Consider the following 21,836-nt stretch of genomic DNA (forward strand, 5'->3'; position numbering starts at 1 on the left):
ATATTGTATCTGGGCTATAATTAATCAGTAATCACTCTAATCCTTATGCTCTCTGAGTCTTATAGTTTGGAACTGAAAGTCCTATTTCTATTGGGTTGTTAATATAGAACTTTCCTACATTTTCCCTAATTTCTCATTAATGATAAAAATATTTCTATTACTTGGTTATGTGATAAAGATCAAAGATCCCTAGTTAGGTTGTAGATAAATGCATAAACTCCTCTCTAAATGTTTTGGCTTTCTTATAGTAAAATATGGAAATGAATTAGTGGATCTTCAATGTTGGTAAGGAAAACCAGGTCCTTGTAGAATCATACTCAAAGATGCTGTTATGCCAGTTTGTACCTCTGTAGTTCTACACGTACTTCAGTACTTGATAATCACTCACCTTACTGCCTTTCCCCAAGTGCCACACCACCTACCACCCTGGCCCTCCTCCTGGGACCTTCCTGCATATCCTAATAGCTGGCCAACTGAAGGATTAATACCTGAAAACACAGTGTCTCTAGGATCCTGCAGTTTCTAGCATTCTTTGTAATTGGTCAAAGCATGTGCCTTACTAACATGTAAATATTTTTGGATTTAATTCTTGTTCTTATTAGACATATGACTACACTGTCTTTTTTTTCCTGTTGCTTGTTTTGGGTCTTTAGAATTGAGTACAATTATTAATACTCTTAGTAATTTATTAGATTTCCTAAATTTGCATTCCCCACCCATTTGTACCATCATATCTGATGCTCAGACAATGAAGTATAAGTGTTCTGTTGTTTCAATTACACCACCATATGAAAGTTACAGTTGAAATTGGAAAGACCTAACAGTCTGTCCCATAGGTCACCTGAAAAGATTATCATACTTTTAAAACCTGTAGTAATCTAGTCTTACTGGTACAGGTTGAGTAACCTTATCTTAATTGCTTAGGACCAGAAGTGTTTCAGATTTGGGAGTTTTTTAGATTTTTGGATTATTTGCATAGATTTTATCACTCAAAAGATTTCAGATTTTAGCTGGGGCAGCTCATGCCTGTAATCCTAGCTACTCAGGAGGCAGAGATCAGGAGTATCATGGTTCGAAGCCAGCCTAAGCAAATAGTTCATGAGACCCTATCTCGAAAAACCCTTCACAAAAATAGAACTGGTGGAGTGGCTGAAGGTGAAGGCCCTGAGTTCAAGCCCCAGTACCGGGAAAAAAAAAGTTTTCAGATTTTGGAGCATTGCAGAGCTGGATTTTCATATTGGGTATATTCTACCTGTAATAGCCACATACCATGTAGGATAGTGGTTGTTCTGGCACAGGGCTCAACACATAGTAGGCATATTTTCAAGGAGCTAACTCCTGCATTCAAAGACTTTATTAAGTACTTTCTGTATTTAGAAAAGGTTCCTTTTCTTTCCTCCTCTTGTGTGATTTTCTTAATACCAATTTATTTTTCTATTTAAAGGCTGGCTTTAAATAGGCTTGTTAATATATCTTGTACACTATTCAGCCAGAAAAATTTTTGAGCCATGTTTATCGTGGAGTTATCACCAGATGGAAACAATTTTTAATTGCTGCACTTTGTAACTGTTAAATATTAAATGCTCAAGAAATAATTGTTTTCCCCTGATGTAATACTTTACACCATGCATGAGGAAAATAGGAATCCATTTTGATAAATAATTGACTCTCTAAAAGTATTCATTACAAGATACTGACTATAACATTTCTCTATTTTTTATTGATCATGTCACTAAATTCTCATTCACAGTACTGGATATATGCTTGCTATTTTTTCCCAAGCTTCTTAGCTTTGGTATATCTGGGGAAATAAAAATATAAATGTGTAATGGCATAGATTAAATGGTGGAAACTGAGGAAAGAACACCAGCTGCTTCACAGAAATGCACAGAAGACCAAGGATAGAGTCCTGAGGAATAACATAGCTCCACTACCAGTCACAGCTCCATCTAGAAAATATCAACAGATGGTCTGACCTGGGAGAGTGCCTACAAATCCAGAAGACAGATCGGCAGTCTCTGACCCAGGAACTGAAGGGCACCTATTCTGAGAACAACAGACTGTGAATTGGCAGGAACCTGGCAGAGGAAGCACACCACACATTAAGTGGGGAGTGATTGGGAACTGTGTGATTAAGAGTGCCTATAATCAGAACTCCAAATCTACCTTCCTTCACTAGGGAACCAGCCCAGAGCTCAGAGAAGTTACCATGCCACTGAGCTGACTCCAAACCAGGCTGCACTAACTACAGTAAGCAGTTCAGTCTTAAAAAAACAAACAAAAACCATAGCTGTCTCCTTGAGAGTAAAAAACGCAATGCTAACTGGTTTTTGTTTTGTTTTATCTGGTCTTTGTGATTTTTTTTTGTAAGTTTGTTTTGGATAATTTTGTTCTTTCTCACTGTTTTGTTTTGTTTTTTTGGTTCTGCTTTTTGTGCCTGCCTTGTTGTTTTTTTTTTTTTTTTACAGTTATTATATGTGAGCCACAATACCCAGTCTTTAATCATATCTCCTACTTTCTTTCCATCTACAATGAGAGTAGTTATTTTGCTTATTTTAACTCTTAACTCTATTCCCTTCTTTGTTTGATCTGGATTGCCAGATCATTTTTGTTTGTTTGTCTGTTTATTTTCCTTCTTTTCTCTTTCTCCTTTCTTTTTCCTTATACATTAGCTAGATCTATTCTACCTATTTAATTCCACTTTCTCATTAGTTCCTTCTATTAAATGTAGCCACAGTCCTCCCAGACTTATAATACATTACATGTAGTACTATTCACTAGCATTATTCTCCCTTTCTCTTTCCCATTAACATCCTTACTAACAAGGTCTTCCTAGTCAATGCACTATCACCTTTGCTTTTTTATTTCTCTTAAGATATTAGAGCAGTAGCAGTGATTTGTCTTTATTATGAATTACTGTATTCTTATAGTGGGTGTTTATCAACTGTGATTGCTTCTACAATTGAGCTTCCTCTCCCTAAGTGGAGTAATGGGACTGGAGCCAGTATCTTTGCCTCTGTGGATGAATGTTTGACACTGAACTACACCCTCCATTCTAATGATGAGAAGAAAAAAAACCAGCATAACGCAGCTCCTACACAATCTTGCCTAAGCATTCTGAAAAGTACTACTGAAGGGAGAGATTAAAACCTCTAGTCAAAATCTGGGTCTCAGATGCATGAATCCCAACATAGAAACACAAGAAATATGAAATAACAAGTCAACATGACTTCTCCAAAAGTCAACAATCCCACAATAAAGGACTTGAACAATAGTGAAGCAGACAAAATTTCAAACTACAAACTCAAGAAAAATTCAATAAGAATGATAATGAAGTTAAAGAGGACATTTATAAGCACCTGAATGACTGCAAAGAGGATACTAGTAAGTAGCTGAATAAAATCAAAGAGAATTCAAATAAACAGCTGAATGAAATAAGGAAGACAATGTGGGATTGGAAATAAGAATTCAATAAAGACATAGAAAACCTGAAAAATCAAATTGAAATTCTATAAATGAAAAACTCAACCCAAATGAAAAACTTGGTTGAAAGCTTTGCTGATAGACTAGAACAAGTTGTAAACAGTTATGAGATTGAAGACAAGGTAGAGAGGAATCAGATCAGATCAATCAGGAAAAGACAAAGAAAAAACTAATAAGAAAATGTGATCAGAGTATGCAAGACCACCAGGACACTATCAAAAGACCAAACCTACAAATCATGGATATATAAGAAGAGAGACAAGCAAAAGTCATAGATAACACATTCAATAAAAAACTAGTAGAAAATTTTGCCAATCTTGAGAGATAGTCATCCAAGTACAGGAGGCTTTCAGAAAAACAAACAGACGAGATCAGAAGAATAACACTAGACATAATGTAATTGGAACACAAAATATACAGAACAAAGAAAGAATATTGAAAGCTGCAAGAATTACCAAGTCACATATAAAGGCAAACCCATCAGAATAACAACAGATTTTTCAACAGAAACTCTAAATGCAAGGAGGACATAGAATGATAAATTCTGAACTCTGAAAGAAAGTAACTGTCAACCTAGATTAATGTATCTAGCAAAGCTATCCTTCAAAATTGAAGGAGAAATATAAACCTTCCATGACAAACAAAAACTAAAGGAATTCACTAAGCCAGCTCTACAGAAAATACTGAAGGGAATCCTGCACACAGAAGAGAAAGATAAACACAACTAGGAAAATACAAAAAAGAATAAATCTTACTGAACAAGTATTAAGCAAAAGTGGGTTAGGAAAGAAGCAAACATCACAAAAACAATAAGATGATAGAAAATACCACATACCTTTCCATATTATTACTGACTATAATGATCTCAGTTGTCCAATTAAAAGACATAGAATGGCAGGTTGTATTAAAAAGCAAGACCTGTCTAACTTACTGAAATGCATTTTCAGTAAGTTAAATGACAAATATATTGGCTAAAGGTGAAAGGATGGAAAAAGATTTTCCAAGCAAGTGGACCTCAAAAGCAGATTTACTCATATGTAATGAAACAGACTTTAAACCAAAATTAGAAGAGACAAAGAGGGTCTCTTCATATTAATAAAGGGAACAATCCATCAAGAAGAGATAAAAATTGCTAACACATATGGACAAATGTTAGCACACCCAATTTCATTAAACAAACACCATTGAACTTAAAAGCATAGGTAACTTAAAAGCATAATAATGGTGGGATAGGTCATCCAGACAAAAAAATCAACAAAGAAACTTCAGAATTAATCAACCCTATAAACCAATTGGACTTAATAGACTTAATGGACTTACTTCTATCAGACCACAGTGGAATAAAACTAGAAATCAACATCAAAAGACACTACAGAACATATTCAAACACATGGTCTGAAAAATCATGGATCATTGAAGAAATAAGGGAGAAAAAAATCAAAAAGTTCCTAATCTAATGAAAATGCAACTAACTTACCAGAACCTTTAAGATACAGCAAAGGTTAAGAGGGAAGTTTATAGAGTAGCTACCTAAAAAGAGAGATTTCTAATAACCTAATGATATACCTCAAGCTCCTAGAAAAATAAGCCAAACTCAAAATCAGCAGGTGAAAGAAATAATGAAGATTAGGGCAGAAATTAGTGACATGGAGACTAAAGAAATAAATCTAAAGAATCAATAAAACAAAGGTTAGTTCTTTGAAAAATAAAAAAGATTGATAAACCCTTAGCCAAACTAACCCAAAAAAGGGAGGGGAAAGACCCAAAAAATAAAATTAGAGATGAAAAAGGGGATATCACAACAAATACCAATTAACTACAGAGAATAATTAGGGAATACTTCAAAAACTTATATTCTAGTAAACTGGAAAACCTAAAAGAAATGGATAAATTTCTAGATGCATTTGATCCACCGAAAATGAACAAAGAGGATATTAACCACTTAAATATATCTGTATCAAGCAATGAGACTGAAGTAGTAATGGTCTCCCAACAAAGAGGATCCCAAGACTAGAAGGATTCATAACCTAATTTTACCAGACCTTTAAAGAAGAACTAACACCAGTCCTCTTCAAAGTATCGTACAAAATAGAAAGGGATGAAACACCACCAAATGCATTCTTTGATCCAGGTTACCCTGATTATCAAAACCCAATAAGGACACACACACACACACACACACAAACAATTATAGACCAATTTTCTTGATGAACATAAAGGCAAAAATTCTCAATGAAATAGTTACCAATCAAATTCAACACATTTAAAATATCCTACACTATGATTAAGTTTGTTTCATTCCAGAAATCCAAGGATAGCTCAGCATATGCAAATCAATAAGTGTAATAAGGCACATAAACACAATCAAAGTCAAAAATCACATAATCATCTCAATAGAAAAAGTCTGACAGAATTCAACATCCTTTCATGACAAAAGCTCTGAAGAAACTAGGAATATACCTCAATATAATAAAGGCTATCTATGACAAAACTATAGCCAACATTATACTAAACAGGGAAAAACTGAAATCATTTCTTCTAAAGTCAAGAATGAGATAAGGGTGCCCACTTTCCCTAGTCTTATTCAATATAGTACTAAAATTCCTGGCCAGAGCAATTAGGTAAGAGAAAGAAACAAACAGGATTTAAATAAGGAAGGAGGAAGTCAAATTATCAGAAACCTCCCAGCTCTGATAAACACCTTTGGCAATGTAACAGAATATAAAATTAACATATAATAAACCTTTTCTATATTCTAACAGACTGAGAAAGAAATCAGTTTTATTCACAATATCCTTTAAAAATATCTAGGAACAAACTTAACTAGGCAGGTGAAAGAACTCTACAATGAAAATTATAAAACCTTTAGGAAAGAACTTAAAGAAGACTCTCGAAAATTGGAAAACCTCCCATGTTCATGGATTGGCAGATTAATACTATAAAAATGTCTATACTGCTGAAAGCATTCTACTGATTCTATGCAATTCTCATCAAAATTCCAATGTCATTCTTATAGAAAAATCAGTCCTAAAATTCATATGGAATTTCATATTAATTTATAAGACCATATTCATATTCATATCATATTCATAAGATCCTGAATAGCAAAAGTAATCCTGAGGAAAAAGAGCAATGCTAGCGGTATCACAATACTGGACTTCAAATTATACTACAGAGCCATAGTAACAAAAACAACATGGTTTTGGCACAAAAACTGACGTGAAGACCAGTGGAACAGAATAGAAGATCTAGAAATAAACCCACACAGTTGCAGCCATCTGATTTTTGACAAAGGTGTCAAAAACGTTCATTGGAGAAAATAAAGCCTCTTGAACAATTGGTGCTGGGAAAACCAGTTATCTACATGTAGAGGACTGAAACTAGACCACTGTCTCTCACCCTGTGCAAAAATCAGTTCCAAATGAATCAAAGATCTTTATGTAAGATTGGAAATTTGAAAACAGGGGAAATACTTGAAGGTATAGATGTAGGCCATTATTTTCTGAATTGTACTTCAATTGCCCAGGAAATACATGTAAGTATTGACAAATGGATTTGCATCAAATCAAAAAGCTTCTGCACAACAAAGAGACTAATTACCAGAATGAAGAAACAACTCACAGAATGGGAGAAAATCTTTGCCAACTCTTCATCAGATAAAGAATCAATATCCAGAATATACAAAGAGGTCAAACAATTAAACACCAAAAGTACAAATAACACAACTAATAAATGGACAAGTGAATTGAACAGACAGTTCTCAAAAGAAGAACAAATGGCTAATAAATTCATGAAGAATTGTTCAACAGTCTTAGCCATAAGGGAAATAAAAGTCTTACCCCAGTCAGAATGTCAGTCATCAAGAAAACAAGCAACAGAAAATGCTGATGGGTCTATGGAGGAAAAGGAACCCTCATACCCTTTTGGTGGGAATTTAAGCTAGTACTACTGCTGTAGAAATCAGTATAACAGTTCTTCACAAAAGGTCAAAATAGACCTATCTAATGACCCTGCTATTCCACTCTTTGGCATATATCCAAAGGAGTGTAAATCCACATACAAGAGACATATCTGTGTGTTTATCACAACACTGTTCATAATAGACAAGCTGTGGAATCAATCTAGGTGCCCCCAAAGTAATGAATGAATGAAGAAAGTATGTGTGTATGTGTTTGTGTGAGTGTGTTTTATGTAATTTGCAGGAAGATGGATAGAACTGGAGATACCTTGTTGAGCAAAATAAGTCAAGCTCAGAAAGCATACATTATGGTTTTACTCATATGCAGAATCTAAACCTAAAATGATGATTGTAATAATAATAATTAATAGTATTGGGACATGAGTATATGAGAGTAAAAGGATGATTGTCTTGGGGAATGAAAGGGTAAGGAGAGGATACTAGAGGGGTATACATTATATATGTGTATATGAAGAAAGCATAATGAAATCCATAAAATACTGTTTGAAAAGGGGGGAGAAGGGAGATAAGCTAAAGGAATATAATAAAGAGGGTGAGCTTGTAATAATTGCACTGTACACAAGTATAAAATTATCACAGTGATATCCTTTATACTATCAATATGTGCTAATAAAAAGAGAATTTTTAAATTATTTAATGGCTGAGAAGGAAAAGCATACAAGAAAAGTCTATGTGTAATCTTAAGCCCTCTGGGAGCAGACTCTGAGATGGATTTAGAAGCACAAGAGGTTTTTGGTATTTCTTTTCTTGTTGTCTTATGGGGAGGGAAGATGTAGTACCTGTAAAAGTGCAGAAGGAAGTATGAAAAAGCAGGGAAGTCTCATATTTTGATGCAGCCTTGGATAAGTCAATGCAGAGCTCTAGAGCACAGTCTGTACTTCAAGATCTTATGTTAGGCATAAGTAACCAGGCACTACTATCTTTACTGTGCTGATTAGTTGGGGGCCACCAAAAAAAAGAAAGAAGCATTCTGTTTGTGAAATAGAAATAATGAGTGATGGTTGTAAGGATCAGAAGTAATGCATATGAAGTACCTGATCTACAAGGGCTGTTAAAAACAAAGAACAATGTGCCGGTAGTATAGTAATTCAGGTAAGATTGTGTGAATTTTGATGCAGTTATGTTTCACATTAATTCCAGTAGCATACCGCATACCAATAACCTAATAAATAATTGTTTCTGTTCATTTTGCAGAAGTATATATTATTTGCTTTAAAATATATTATTTATTTAACAGACTATATATGTCATTAAATTCTGTGATTAAGTCTTCTGTGTCCTTAGTGTACAGGAGGATGATCTAATGATAAAAATAATAATTACTCAGAAAATTTAAGTATAAAATATATGGAATCTTGATGTAATTTAAGTGATGCTCACTTGAATTTTAAAGACAGCATGTTATTCCTTTTTTATTTTCTGTTAATTCATATTAATATCTGTGTATCTTAATCCAAATGAAATCATGTATTTTATTATAAAATTCAGTACATCAGATTTGCCATTGTACCAAGTAAAATGAGGCAGTTGGTTTTCATTGGTATTTTAATAGACTGGCGTGGTTATAATAGCTAAAATAGACAATGTGTATAGTTACAACTCATTACATATTCTGGTCTTCTTAAACTTCATCATTTGGAATAAAGAACAGAAATAAAAATCTTGCAGTTTTTTATTATAGATACCCTTTGTCTTTCAGGATTTTGCCTACCATTTTGTAGTGTTTGTCTTCTACTTTGGAGCCTTTTTATTGGAAGCAGCAGCCACCTCCCTTCATGACCTGCAGTGCAATGCAACTGTGACTGTGCAGCCACTCCTGAAAGATAACCAGTATAACATCAACGTGGCAGCCACAGTAAGTCTTCCACCAGCACTGTTCACCAGTGCTGCTCCACCACTGTCAAGGTCTCCAAGAAGCTCCTCAGGCAACAGTAGCCTCTCTCAAAACAGCCATTTGCATTAAACAAGTAATTGCTGTTTACCTGTACAAAGTGCTGCAATCACCATCAGTGTTAGGATGGTTAAAACTGAAGCACAAGGAGGTTGACACTCCTGTAAGATGAAAGTAGGTCAGGACCGTTTGATAAAGCATACCAAAATGTATTTTATTGGGAAGAAGTAATTGTGCTGTTTACTTCTTTTAGTTTTCAGACATGGTAAAAGAGATTTGTATTTGTTCCCAGCATTGCTTTTTAATGTTCTGTACCTATATTTAACTCATTGTAATTGAATTGATATTCACTATGGGCCTTCAAGTGTCAGGTAATTTGATGGGCTTGGGGTTGGGGTGGGTAGGTTGTAATTCCTGACATTGAAGAAAGTAGACATGAGTAGGGGAGGTAAATATTCAGCCATTACAAGAGATGGGATACAAGCATACCTAGTGTGAATTTGTCATTTTCTGTTGTCATAGGTAACTTGAAGAAATGGTACATTGTTTTTGTTTTTCAGATAATTTTAAGCCATCGCAAATAGAAATTACTTTCTGAAATGCCTTGCTATTTAATAAACTATATAGCAAGTTAATAACCTTAGTTTTTTACTGTTTTACCAAGGTAACCTATAAATAGCCCCATATTTCCCATATGGAATAACACTATTCAATAAAACTTTTAAAGTAATAGAAACATTCTATGTATGTGCTATCCAATATGGTGGACACTAGCTACATGAGCTTATTGAACAATTAAAATTAGTATGACAAGGGAACTGATTTTCTAGTGTTACTTAAATTTAATAAATTAAATTTAAATAGTCACACATGGCTAGTGGCTGTTATGTTGGACAACACAGATACAGAGTCTGCATTTTGAGGGGTGAGGACAGATGGTATGAAGACCTATTATCATAAGTTTCCAAATCTGTTAAGACTTGTCACAATTCAATGAGTACCTATAGTGAATTAGATTGAAAGTGGGATTGTACCAGAAATGAAGTAAGGTTCTAATTTTGAAATGTTTCTAATTTAGATTAGTGATTTTAATAGTCCCTTTTTATAAGAAATTAAATTATTTTATTTAATAAAATCTTCCTTAAAGACCAATAAATGTAGAAGATAAAAGCATAGGTGCCCTAGATGAAGGTGGGGAAGTGAGTCTTGAATATCACCCCTTCTTTGTTTTCATAAAGTCCCTTCTACCCACTTCATCAGCCTTGAGAGTAGAATGAAATCCTTGGAATTCTCATAATCCAGTGATCACAGCTGGATAACACTGGTCTTAAAATTTTACAAAGGAAAATTGTGGGTGTTGGAATTAACAGATTCCCTTTCTATTCATTATCAAAATATCCATTGAATTTGCCTTTCTATGTTTTTTTACTTTCAACCCCTCCTTTTTCATTCTTACTACCTTGCATCATAGAAGAAGGCATAAATTGGTCCATTGATAGTCACCTGATAGTTAGGAATAATAGGTATTCAATGATGATGGGCTGGTATCAGTAATTTCTCAACAGCATACCTTTGCCCTAAGGGCCTAGTTTTCAGAGTTCTCCATAGAATGATTCTGTTTTGACTATGCCTCTTCTGTAACTCTGTCTCCATTCTTTCCTTTCTGTCTCTGCCTAAGTAAAACTGTCTCAGTAGACCTCCATGTACCTCACATTCTTCATTAAGTCCCATTTTATCCACATACTACAGTCTAGACAAGTCTGTAGTACCTGAGTTGTCAGAGCCTTAAAATAGATCAGCTATTTGTGACATTGTATTGAATCCTTCACTTGGCTTTTTCTTTCAGTATTCCTGAGAACAAGGAAAATCCTTTTTCACTAATAATAAATATCAAAAGCAATTGTTCTCATTTAGAGGAGAACATCTAGGTTAAAAATGCATAAAAAAAAAAACACCCAGAAGAAGAAGGGTGGGAAGAATAGCATTTTTATTAATAGGTAATTTAAGTGTGAAAATGTTCTGTAAGTGCACCTGATATTCCTTCCAGAGTGATAGTTTCCTACATTGAATCATAATTATTTTATCATACTGATCTGGTTATCTTGTAGTTTTCTGTGGATCATAAACACCAAAATGGTGAGGACAATAGCTAATATTTGCTTATATGCACCAAATACAGTGATATACACATAGTTGGTGCTAAAGGAATTCTCATTGAACTTAAAGATAGTAATTTAGAGCAGGATACAAACTTGTACATGGGTACTGCTTCCCACACAAGAAAGAGTTGACCTCATGATTCATTTCTGAGTTTCCTTTGTTCAGTTCTAAAGTCATAGAAATGATTTGATACATCCTTTGGTTTTGATAGTTATTGTCTTCCTTGGCTATGAAACCACTATATGAATACATAACTCATACTGAATTTTTTAATACAGTTCCTGGGGTTTCATAAATATTTAATAAATGAGCCCAGTATGTGAGCAAATGTTCAACATAAGGCTGTCTACAGATGAAAATATTATTAAGAGCTAGAATGTTTAAATGAAGGGGCATTGGCATAGAGGAATAAAATAGAAGTATTAATCATCCAAAAAAGAGACGAATACAAAATATTTTCATAAATGCTGAAGTATCTTTAGGTAAGTTGGTCAGTCTTCATAAAGTTTTCTCATGGGGAGTGTTTTCTTAAAGTCAGTCTTATGAATCTGATATCAGTTTTTCTTTCTTTTTCCTTAGATTTTTGCCTTTATGACGACAGCTTGTTATGGTTGCAGTTTGGGTCTGGCTTTACGAAGATGGCGACCGTAACACTCCTTGGAAACTAACAGTCGTGTGTTAGTTTCACTTGTCCACTTTATATGTCTGACCAATTTAGATAACATTTTGTTAAGATGTAACAACGTTCCAGAAGTAATTTGCCTAGTAGAGAGAAGAATCTTAAGTGAAAATTTTGGGTTAATTCATGGATGAGATTTTAATTTTAGCATGATGGTAGAGAATTAACATTTCATTTCACATCTCTTTCCTTTTTTAGAAGAAGTTTCCTTTTTATATTCATAAAATACACAGATACTGTTTATGAAAAAACAGTATTCATTTTGTTTAGTTGCTAAGTCACCTGAACCTTAATATTAATAGGTAACTCCATGCCTTTCAAAATAGGCTTCCCATTGAATTCTATCTTGCAATATGAAAAAGGAATTGGTACATGAAAATTTATAAACCTCGTTAGATAATAGATATTTAGTATCATCATGCAATAATCACATTGCCTTTGGTTAATGGTTATATACCCTTGAAAGTGCATATAGTTTCTCAAGCTAATTCCAGCAAGTCTTGGGTATAAGAGAAAGTAATTTATGAAATAAATCTTTATTGCTTAATCAAACTAATGCTATCCTAACAGCTAAGCAAGACTCTCATCTAAGGCTTGTTAAAGCAGGATCCCCAGAGACCATTAATCACCACTGAAACTGGTATCGAGCTACTTATGTCTTACTTTGATTTATTTATGCTTCAGAATATAGTTGTTTGCCCTGTGCATGAATATATGAATGTTAATGTATGTGAAGCATTTTCTAACAGGCTCTCTAAGGAGGTAACTTTTTATTTCTATTATTTTGCATTACTTTCTGAGTTAAATTTGAATAGATCATTAAATACAACATAAGACTATGGATTCTTACATGTTTTGATAATAGCCCAAACCTCTGTGTTGTTTTTACAATAGCCAATACGAAAATTGTCTCTGGTCAGAGAATACAGAAAACAATTTTAATCTACCTATAGAGACCCTGATCTTAATGGCTTGAATGGGAGAACAAGTTGAGGTTAGGCCACAGTTCCACTATGCTTTCCATGTAAGATGCTTTCCATGTAAGATACTTGCCTGTTGCCCTAGCAGGGCTACCTCTGTGGGGGAAACAGGGATTTGGGTAACTTAATTCTCTCAGCCCATTGTTTTCTAACTGAAACACAACCTAAGAGTGCCATGTTAGATTATTAGATTTCATGGAACATAACAAAACCATGAATGCGTAGCATGATCAATGCCCAGTGATCAAATGCTGTTTATCTAATACTCCCTAGGAAAAAGAACCTTGTTAGAGCTTGGTTTGTGATAATATTATAAAGACAAGAGACATGTTTCAATATGTGGCTTGAAGAAATCAGCCCTATGACTTTACACTTATGCCATATCTTTTCTACAATGTCTGAATTCCTTGGTTTTTCTAGCTCCATACCACATACCTATAACTGTATTATGAATTATGTATTATGAAGTCATAAATGTGCCATAAATATATATTGTGCATTATACTTAGAATCATTTAAAGGTAGTCTGCTAGAATTTAGTTCTGATTTTGTTTTTATTTTTTTCCAGGTATAACAGACCATGCTTGGTGGCATTAAATTAAATTATTTCATTAAAATGTATTGGTGGCACTTTTGTAAATGGATTGCTTCTAGATCATTAAGAACCAAACCTAAAGCTCACCTAACTGTGAATACTTAGATTTATAGATTAATTGCATTCTGTATTTGTGAGTTAGTGACAAAGAACTTGAACAAAAATTATGGCATATAAGAATTTCTTTACATATCTTAGTGTAAAAATGAGAAAGTGTTGGTTGGTATTAAAATCTGGTAACTCCATGATGAAAAGAAATTTATTTTAAAAGTGTTATGGCTAATAAAGTATTCATTTGATAATCCTTTTAGTCATCTATTTTTTATACAATTCAGTTTGAAATTCTGTTAGGGTTTGTTATAAACTTGACAGAACTTCTAGATTTGTATAAGAGTTCTGTTTTAAATAGTTCTGCATAAAAGAGTGTCTCTCAAGAAATGTCAATGAGTAGTTTTTGGTGATGAGAAGAGATTAAGTTTGTGGAAGTAATATTACAAAGGAAAGATAAATGAACTATGTTTTATTTTAAAGCATGGTGTCAGCATTTAAAAAAAAAATATTACCTCATGTTATCCTCATAACAACCTGAAGGGGCAGATAATACCTTGTTTCAAAGACTAGAGAACTAAAACATGCCCTAGTAGCCACCACCCACCTCTGCAGATCTTAGTGGATTTTCTAGTTTGCAACCCAAACCCAGAGTATGGAACCCAGACAAGATCTTTTCCACATTAGGGTCACAGCACTTGTCTTTTGATAACCACAGTTGGATAAGGAAATACCAAAAAGATGTTGAAGTGGACCACCTGAGTTCCATGCATATCAAACAACTCTCCCCCCACCCTGCCTCCACTGTGTAATAACACCCCTCCCCTTTCCTGATCAGGATCCACTGATCGATGAAAGCTTTACCTCCTGGTAAGAATAAACCCAAAGTTGCAAGGACAAAAAGCACCAAGTCTGCAGTGAGTCATTGATAGTAATGGTAAATGAGGACATTCCTGCTTTCTTCTTTTTCTCCAGCCCCATAAATTCTTCTTTCGAGGACACAATGCCCTATAGAAGTCCCAGATTCAATGTATAGATGGCATCCAGAAGCAGCACCTCAGTCTCACCAAGTCTTGCCTCTGTGACTGTGCTTTCAGCAGTCCATTCCACCACTCAGGCAGCTGCTTCTGGAGAGTGCATTATGTGACATGATCAGCAAACAACCTCATGGAGATAGCTCCCTGGCTGGATGCTGAGTTGAGTGTGGCTCCATGCTTATGCATGAAGCATCCCAAAGCCCATTGTACATGAACATGTATAGGTCCTACCTCAGGGCACTTTTCTTCTACAAATAATGCATGATGTAAATTCAGAGGAAAAAATCCATAAGGATAAATCCTTATGGCCTTGGATTTAACCATAAGTGCTTATATGTAACATTATTCCTGATGAGAATGTAAAATGATATGGCTACTGTAGAAAAGTGGTCTGGCAGTTCTTTGAAACATTTTAGAGGGTAAACACAATTATGCATGTATAATTCAAATGGGTAATCATTCAAATGTCCTCATCCCATGTTTCAGGGCTTCATTCTTTCTCCACCAGGGCACTGAGTTTAGCATTACATACTTTTGCAGAACATTCCTTTATAAACCAGCAAATAGACTGGTATGTATAGTTTTCATTGTTAACTTCCCTCAGTTTCTTCTTGTCTTTCTGTAGGACACCTGTGAATCTAATATCCACCTTCTCTTGTTTGTCATTTAATGTGTTCTTTCTTGGATACTTTCTAAGGCCTGTATCATCATACTTGCCAGAATAGTCCCCTCATGTTGACATTCCCCTGTTACAGTGATTATATTTACTCAGTAATGTATTTGTTCTTTTTAAAAATTTTATCAGTCTCATTGGCAATTATTATAAAACAATAAATTCACTCACCATTAACCCAAAAGAGCCCTTTTTTACCCTAGGGTATTATTGTAAAATCTGCTAAAGTTCCAATAACTAATTATAACATTATTGTATTATTACATAATATTATATTTGATAATATTTGAATGACATTTGATGTGGTTTTGGTCCAATGATACTTGAATGGTTTAGGTTTCCAAATATAGGAAAGAAATCCAAATGACTTGCTAAAACAAAGTTAAGGCATAATGTCAGGGATTCCCTCAAATTAGTATGGAACTCCTTAGTCTAGTGTACATTATCAGGAACCAATTCAGTCCAAATTTACTTACGGTATTTGTTTATTTTTTAATAGTGAGAACTTGGTCTTGATATGTTATAAAAGTCCTCCTATATCTTTCTTTTTTCTTTTACCATTTCTACTTTTCAAATCTGTCAGTCATTTCAAGAAAACTAGACATAGATATTTAAATTGTGACAATATTTTAAGCTGGGTAATTTGGGGGAAGGAAAATTAGTTTTTAGTGTACTGAGTGTACTTGCTTACTTTCTAAAAAGTTGTTCAGTTTAATCATTTATTTTGAACTGTATTTTTCCCATTGTGTATAGTAGAAAAGACAGGAGATTGTGATTTAAGAGTTCTTTCATTACTCACCTATTCAACAAATATTTATTAAACTTCATATGCCTATGTGTTTTAGATGCTCCAGAGACAGACAGTGAAGGAAGCAAGGTCCCTGTTCTCATAGGGCTCCCATTTTGGTGTAAGGAGAGAGTAAATGTTAAGTACAGCTGATTCTCTATATCCTGGATTCCTTATCTGTAGGTTCAACCAACTATAGTGGAAAATATTAGAAAAATAATCACATCTGCACTACACATGTACAGACTTTTTCTTGACACTGTTCAGTTTAACAACTATTTGTATAGCATTTACATTGTGGTGAGTACTATAAGCAATGCAGAGGTGACTTAAAGAATACGGGGAAGATGTGTATAATTTCTGTGCCAATACTACCCCATTTCTTTTTTTGTGGTTAAACTCAGGGCCTCATGCTTGCTAGGCAAGCACTCTACCACTTGTGGCACTCTGCAAGCCCTTTTTGTATCGGTTATTTTTGAGATAGAGGCTTGTTTTATGTTTGGACTGGCCTGGAACCCAGTCCTCCTATTTGTGCTTCCCTACATACCTACGATGATAGGTATATGCCACCATACTCAGCCATTGGTTGAGATGTGGTCTCATGGACTTTTTGCATGGATTGGCCTGGAACCATATTCTTCTTGATCTTCCCCTCCTGAATAGCTAGGATTACAGTGTTGAGTCACCACACCTAGCCCAAATACCACTCTATTTTATATAGGTGACTTAAGTATCTGCAGATTTTAGTTTCGAGGGAGTATTCTGTAACCATTTCCACATGAATACTGAAGGTCAACCACACATACGTGAAATGTTAGATCCTTGTGGATCCTAAGGAAAAAGCAAAGCAAGTAGCAAATGTAAGAGTGCCAGGGGCAGGAGACTTGCAATTTTCACTGTGCTGGGAAGGAAAAGGCTAAGATAGAGATAATGAGCAGAATCCTAAGCTGAGGGAGGAAGTCATGCACAAGTCTAGGAAGAAAGCCCTCCAGGCAAGAAAGGAAAACCCCTTCAAAGTACTTAAGAGTGTGCATGGTATGACCAAGGTTCAGCAGGAAGGTTTGTGCATCTGGAGAAATGAGTGGAAGGAGAAGTAGGGTAGGATGAGGTAGGAAGCAATGCTGAGGCTCAGTTCTTAGCCTGATCAGCAGAAAAAAGGACCCTGCCTTTTTCTAAGTTGTCAGAGAAACCATAGAGTGATTGTAAGCAAAGAAACGATGCTATCTGACTTATGGTTTAATAGGTTAATGCCGACTGCTGGATTAAGAACAGGATGCAGGGAAACAGGACATAAGCAGGGACAATCAGACGCTACTGAGGTCAGTCAGGTGAGGGATGATGATGGGCCACACCACAGGGGCAGCAGAGGAAGTGGTGGGAAGGGTTGGAGTCCAGGGTGTGGTGAAGGTAAAGCCCATAGGATGCACTGATGTGGAGTGTGAGCAAAAGAGAGGAAAGATTAAGATCAAGTGTAAACATTGATACATGGAAGCAATGCTAGGAATCTCTGTATAGCTGTCCTTACCTCAACTAGCAAAAACGCTTTGTCTCTCATTATTGCTTATGTCTTCTGTTCAACAAAATTAGAGATAAGGGCAGAACAGGTTCTGCCTGGAAGTGAGGGGGTTGAGGGGGAGAGGGAGGCTACAATGATACAAACAATGTATGCACCTGTGAATAAACAAATGAAAAAAAAAGAAGTGGAGCCTAGTGGGAGATATTTTAGGCCATTGGGGTGTAAGGCTGCCCTATAGGACCCCTGAGTTCTTACAAGAAGGTTATTATAAAAGCATGAGCTTGTCCTCCCCCACACACAAAAGATCAAGTGTAAAGCTGCTGGTTACTGCTTTATAGGAGGAGGTGGTTTAGAAAGGAATCTGGACTTAGGTTTTGAGTACCATGTCAGTTTTCTAGGGCTGCAGTGACAGACTTCACAAACTGGTGGTTTTAAACAAAGAAATATATTCTCTCATAGTTTTGAAGGGTGGATATTTGAAATCAAGGTTTCCACCAAACCATGCTCTCTCTGAAACTCTGAGAGGATCCTTCCTTGCTTCTTAGCTTCTGGTGGTGGCAGAGGTCTTGAAATGATTACTGCTGCCTAGCTCACTTCTCTGCACCTGTTGTCATGTGGCGGTCTACCTTGAAGCTCTATCTCTTTTTCTTATAAAGGTATCATTGAAACTGAGTTAGGGTCCAACCTAATGACCTCATCTTAACTTGATTGCTACTCTAATTCAAATAGCATCACAGTTCTGGGGAGGGGGTGAGGTAAGAGAGTAAAGACTTCAAGAGAACTTTTGGGGGGACACAATTCAAGCTATTAAAGACATTTCAAGTTTTAAATTCCTTAAACATTTATGTTGAGAAAGTAGTTAGGCAAGTCTGAAGAACAGATGAAATAACTAAATTTAAAATGTGTAGGGTTGCCAACTTTAAATATTCACTGGATAAACCTGGAGAAACTACAAAGCAATCTTCATTACTTCTTCAAAAGACTGGAAAACACACTCCCTGCCTAGTAGGGAGAATTATGAGAGTCTAATAGGACAATTGATGTGAAATCCCTATAGGGAGTTTGAAGAGCTGTGTAACTCAAAGCTCCTCAAACTGTCTACTAATCTCAAATCAGCAATCTTATATCTGGCAAAATATTTTTTAAAATAAAACATGGTTTAGTATATCCCTGAACTGTTGAATTGTAGTTCCACTAATGTGATCTTACTTTGAGACATTTGATGATATAAATAATGATAAGTTGCACCTTGGTAGAATTTTTTTAAAAAGAAGAGTTCTACCTTGGTAGTTGACTTAAAGACTTTCAGAATGTTGATATTTCCTTAAGACAATCCCCAAAGGGTAACCTCACTACTAAGATAAAAGTCAGAATTCCAGGAGGAGTTCTGATTCCTAGCAAAACTAAGGAAGTCTTTTCAATTATTCACAATGTATGTTAAGCATCTAAGCTAGACATTGAATAAGAATTGGACTATGGTGGAGAATGAAATGCAGCAACTATTCTTAAAGAGAAAGACAAGTAAATATTCAATTAACATAGAATGAGTTAATTTTAGACATGCATAGGATGTTATGAAGGCAGTGGGAAATGCTAATCTGGTACTGAAGGGGAAGAACATCAGAATGTTTCTTGGTAGAAGTGAGAGATATGAGATCTGAAGATTTCATTAGTGTCAATGAAGACAAAAGGAGAAAGGTATTCCAGGTAGACGAATCTAGTTATAAAAACCCAAATGAAAGAGATAATACATTCAGGAAGCAAAGTGGCACTATGCAGCTATCACATGGAGTATAAGATAGTGAGGCAGGATTGTTGGCAGGGGCCCATTATGAAGACCTTTCTCTGCCATGCAAGGAAGTTGGGTTTTGTCCTAAGATGCTGCAGGCTACTCCAAACCAGATTCACCTGCCCTGCTATCTTCTCATAATTTCTTTCTTCTGCTATGGACTCTTTTTCTAGATCAAGGACTACAAGAACTGGAGCATTCTCAGTTTCCCCATTAGAGTCTGTTCATCAGTCTTGACTATATCACTTAAGTCACAGAACTCAAGTGGTTCCTTTTAGGAGCATACAGCAGTTCATCTGCAGGCACTGGAAGGTAGCAGATCCTGTTTATGAGACCACTTTTCTTTCTGTTTCTACCAACTCACTCTCATAATCCCCTGTTCAACTTCCCAGGTATTCTGTGACCTGGTATTCTAACATGACAACACTGATTCATAGTGATCTCTTTTTATTTCTGAAATGACTCTTCAGCTTATGTATGATATAATCATGTGCACAATCTTCTTTAGTTAGAACCACTGAATTGATGCTAGATAAAAAGCAAGCAAATATGAGAACTAACTTACTGTGTCTCTGTGATGAGTGAAGCACTTGAAGGGTTTTATCACTGCTATTTAGTGAGTACTATGTGCTGATCACTAAGAAATTTAAATGTATTAAATTTAATCATAATTACATACTTTCATGATCTTACTCTCATGAAAATGGGGATGATGGAAGCTAGGGGATGATGTAAGGTTATGAAGTTAAAAGCACAGCCACATGTGAAACCCAAGCAGTTTTGTCTAAGAGACCAGAAAGTATTAATATCTAAAGCATTTTAAAGGTTGCAATTCTGAACCAGAGGCAAGGAGCTAAGTAGATACTCTCTAGGTTTTAATCACAGCCATGAATCCAGAATGTTTTACAGTACAAAAGAGGACATTCCATGGATCTTCAACTACCTCTGATCCCACACTTCAGCCAAATTTTAATCTTCATCCTCCACTGGGTTATCCCAAAGGGCACCAGGCTATTGTGGTATAAATGAATTAAAACAAATGCAACATTGGTGACCTGCTTCATTGGCTTCTACTTTAAAGTTAATAGGGCCCAAACCAAACCTACCAAGAATTCAGGTGAGCATTGTTTATTCACAATACATAGCTGTAGTCCATTGATCAAGTCTACTCACTGAAGAGCCTCAAAGCAAGACTTCAACTCACTAGTATACTTTTTAGGAAATTCATTTAGTCGGGACTTGCATGGAAGAGTCACATGTGAGAATTCCTTTTCTGACTCATTGTTTTTCTCTTTTGATCACTTGATAATTCTTTTTCTACTAAATTCAGATTAGTCAAAGGATATGCAATACTAAAACAGATGTTAACTGTTCCTTTAGCTATTCTGATGTTCTACCAGGAGAGGGCAATCAGAGTACATTTTAGAGAGCTTATAGGCAGCTGCTCAAGGGTGGGAAAGTTCAGAAATACTTTCCATTATAATATGAGGTATTCTTGAGTCTCTTCCCTCAGGGTAACATGAAAACCCAAATTTTAAGGGCATATGTAACATGCTGTTCTAAGTATGAGCTGAGAACTTTGGCCCATTTTAAGGAAGCACCCTTAAACATTAAAAGCGATGAATATAATTAGATTTCTGGTTTCTGCAGAGTAGTGGGGAGGAAAAGGGGGGATTGAAAACTAAAAACATCAATATCTTTCATGTCTTGAGACATACAGTATGTTATAATTAAGAGTTTTCTTTTCTACACATTTCAGTATCTTTCACTGTTACTCCAAATATAGTTTGAAACATGCAAACCGGCCTCCCTTTGCAAAACTTGGCTTTCTCTCTTTCTCCTGAGGTTGAGCACTATTCTTTCCCCTTCATGAAAAACCTCCACCGTGATGGACTTATCAATAAGGCCCTAATGCATGTCAGGCAAAAAGCAAAAGGAAAAAATGCTGTATTTTATAGTAAACTGCCTTCTTGGGGGCTTCTGCCTTCTTGATTGAAGTCATAGTTCTCCCTACTCTCTCTGTCAGGTGGTTCCAGGAAAGGAATGCAGGTACATAGAACTTGTTTTATATTTTGACTCAGGGATAAGATTTGGGGTAAGGTTCTTAATTTCTGGTCTTCTAGTCGGGATGAAGAGTCTTGCTCTGATCTTACTGGGCAGTGAAAATTGAAGCAGGAGCTACAACTGCAGTGTTACTTGTCTTATTTCACACAAACTAG

The 21,836-nt window shown here is 35.4% G+C and overlaps 1 protein-coding gene across 1 annotated transcript in view; it reads left to right on the top strand.

The window, feature by feature from the left end:
- The window catches only part of Mal2 (mal, T cell differentiation protein 2), a 29,177-nt gene extending 15,108 nt beyond the window's left edge, over nt 1–14,069 (top strand). Inside the window, exons 3-4 of the mRNA XM_074069112.1 lie at nt 9,162–9,317; nt 12,093–14,069. Of these exons, the coding sequence (XP_073925213.1) occupies nt 9,162–9,317; nt 12,093–12,164 (228 nt within the window). The 3' untranslated portion in view covers nt 12,165–14,069. The remainder of the gene's footprint in view (nt 1–9,161; nt 9,318–12,092) is intronic.
- Nucleotides 14,070–21,836: the final 7,767 nt, after the last annotated feature.

This window comes from Castor canadensis, chromosome 3 (assembly GCF_047511655.1).
Source record: "Castor canadensis chromosome 3, mCasCan1.hap1v2, whole genome shotgun sequence".
Taxonomy (NCBI): domain Eukaryota; kingdom Metazoa; phylum Chordata; class Mammalia; order Rodentia; family Castoridae; genus Castor; species Castor canadensis.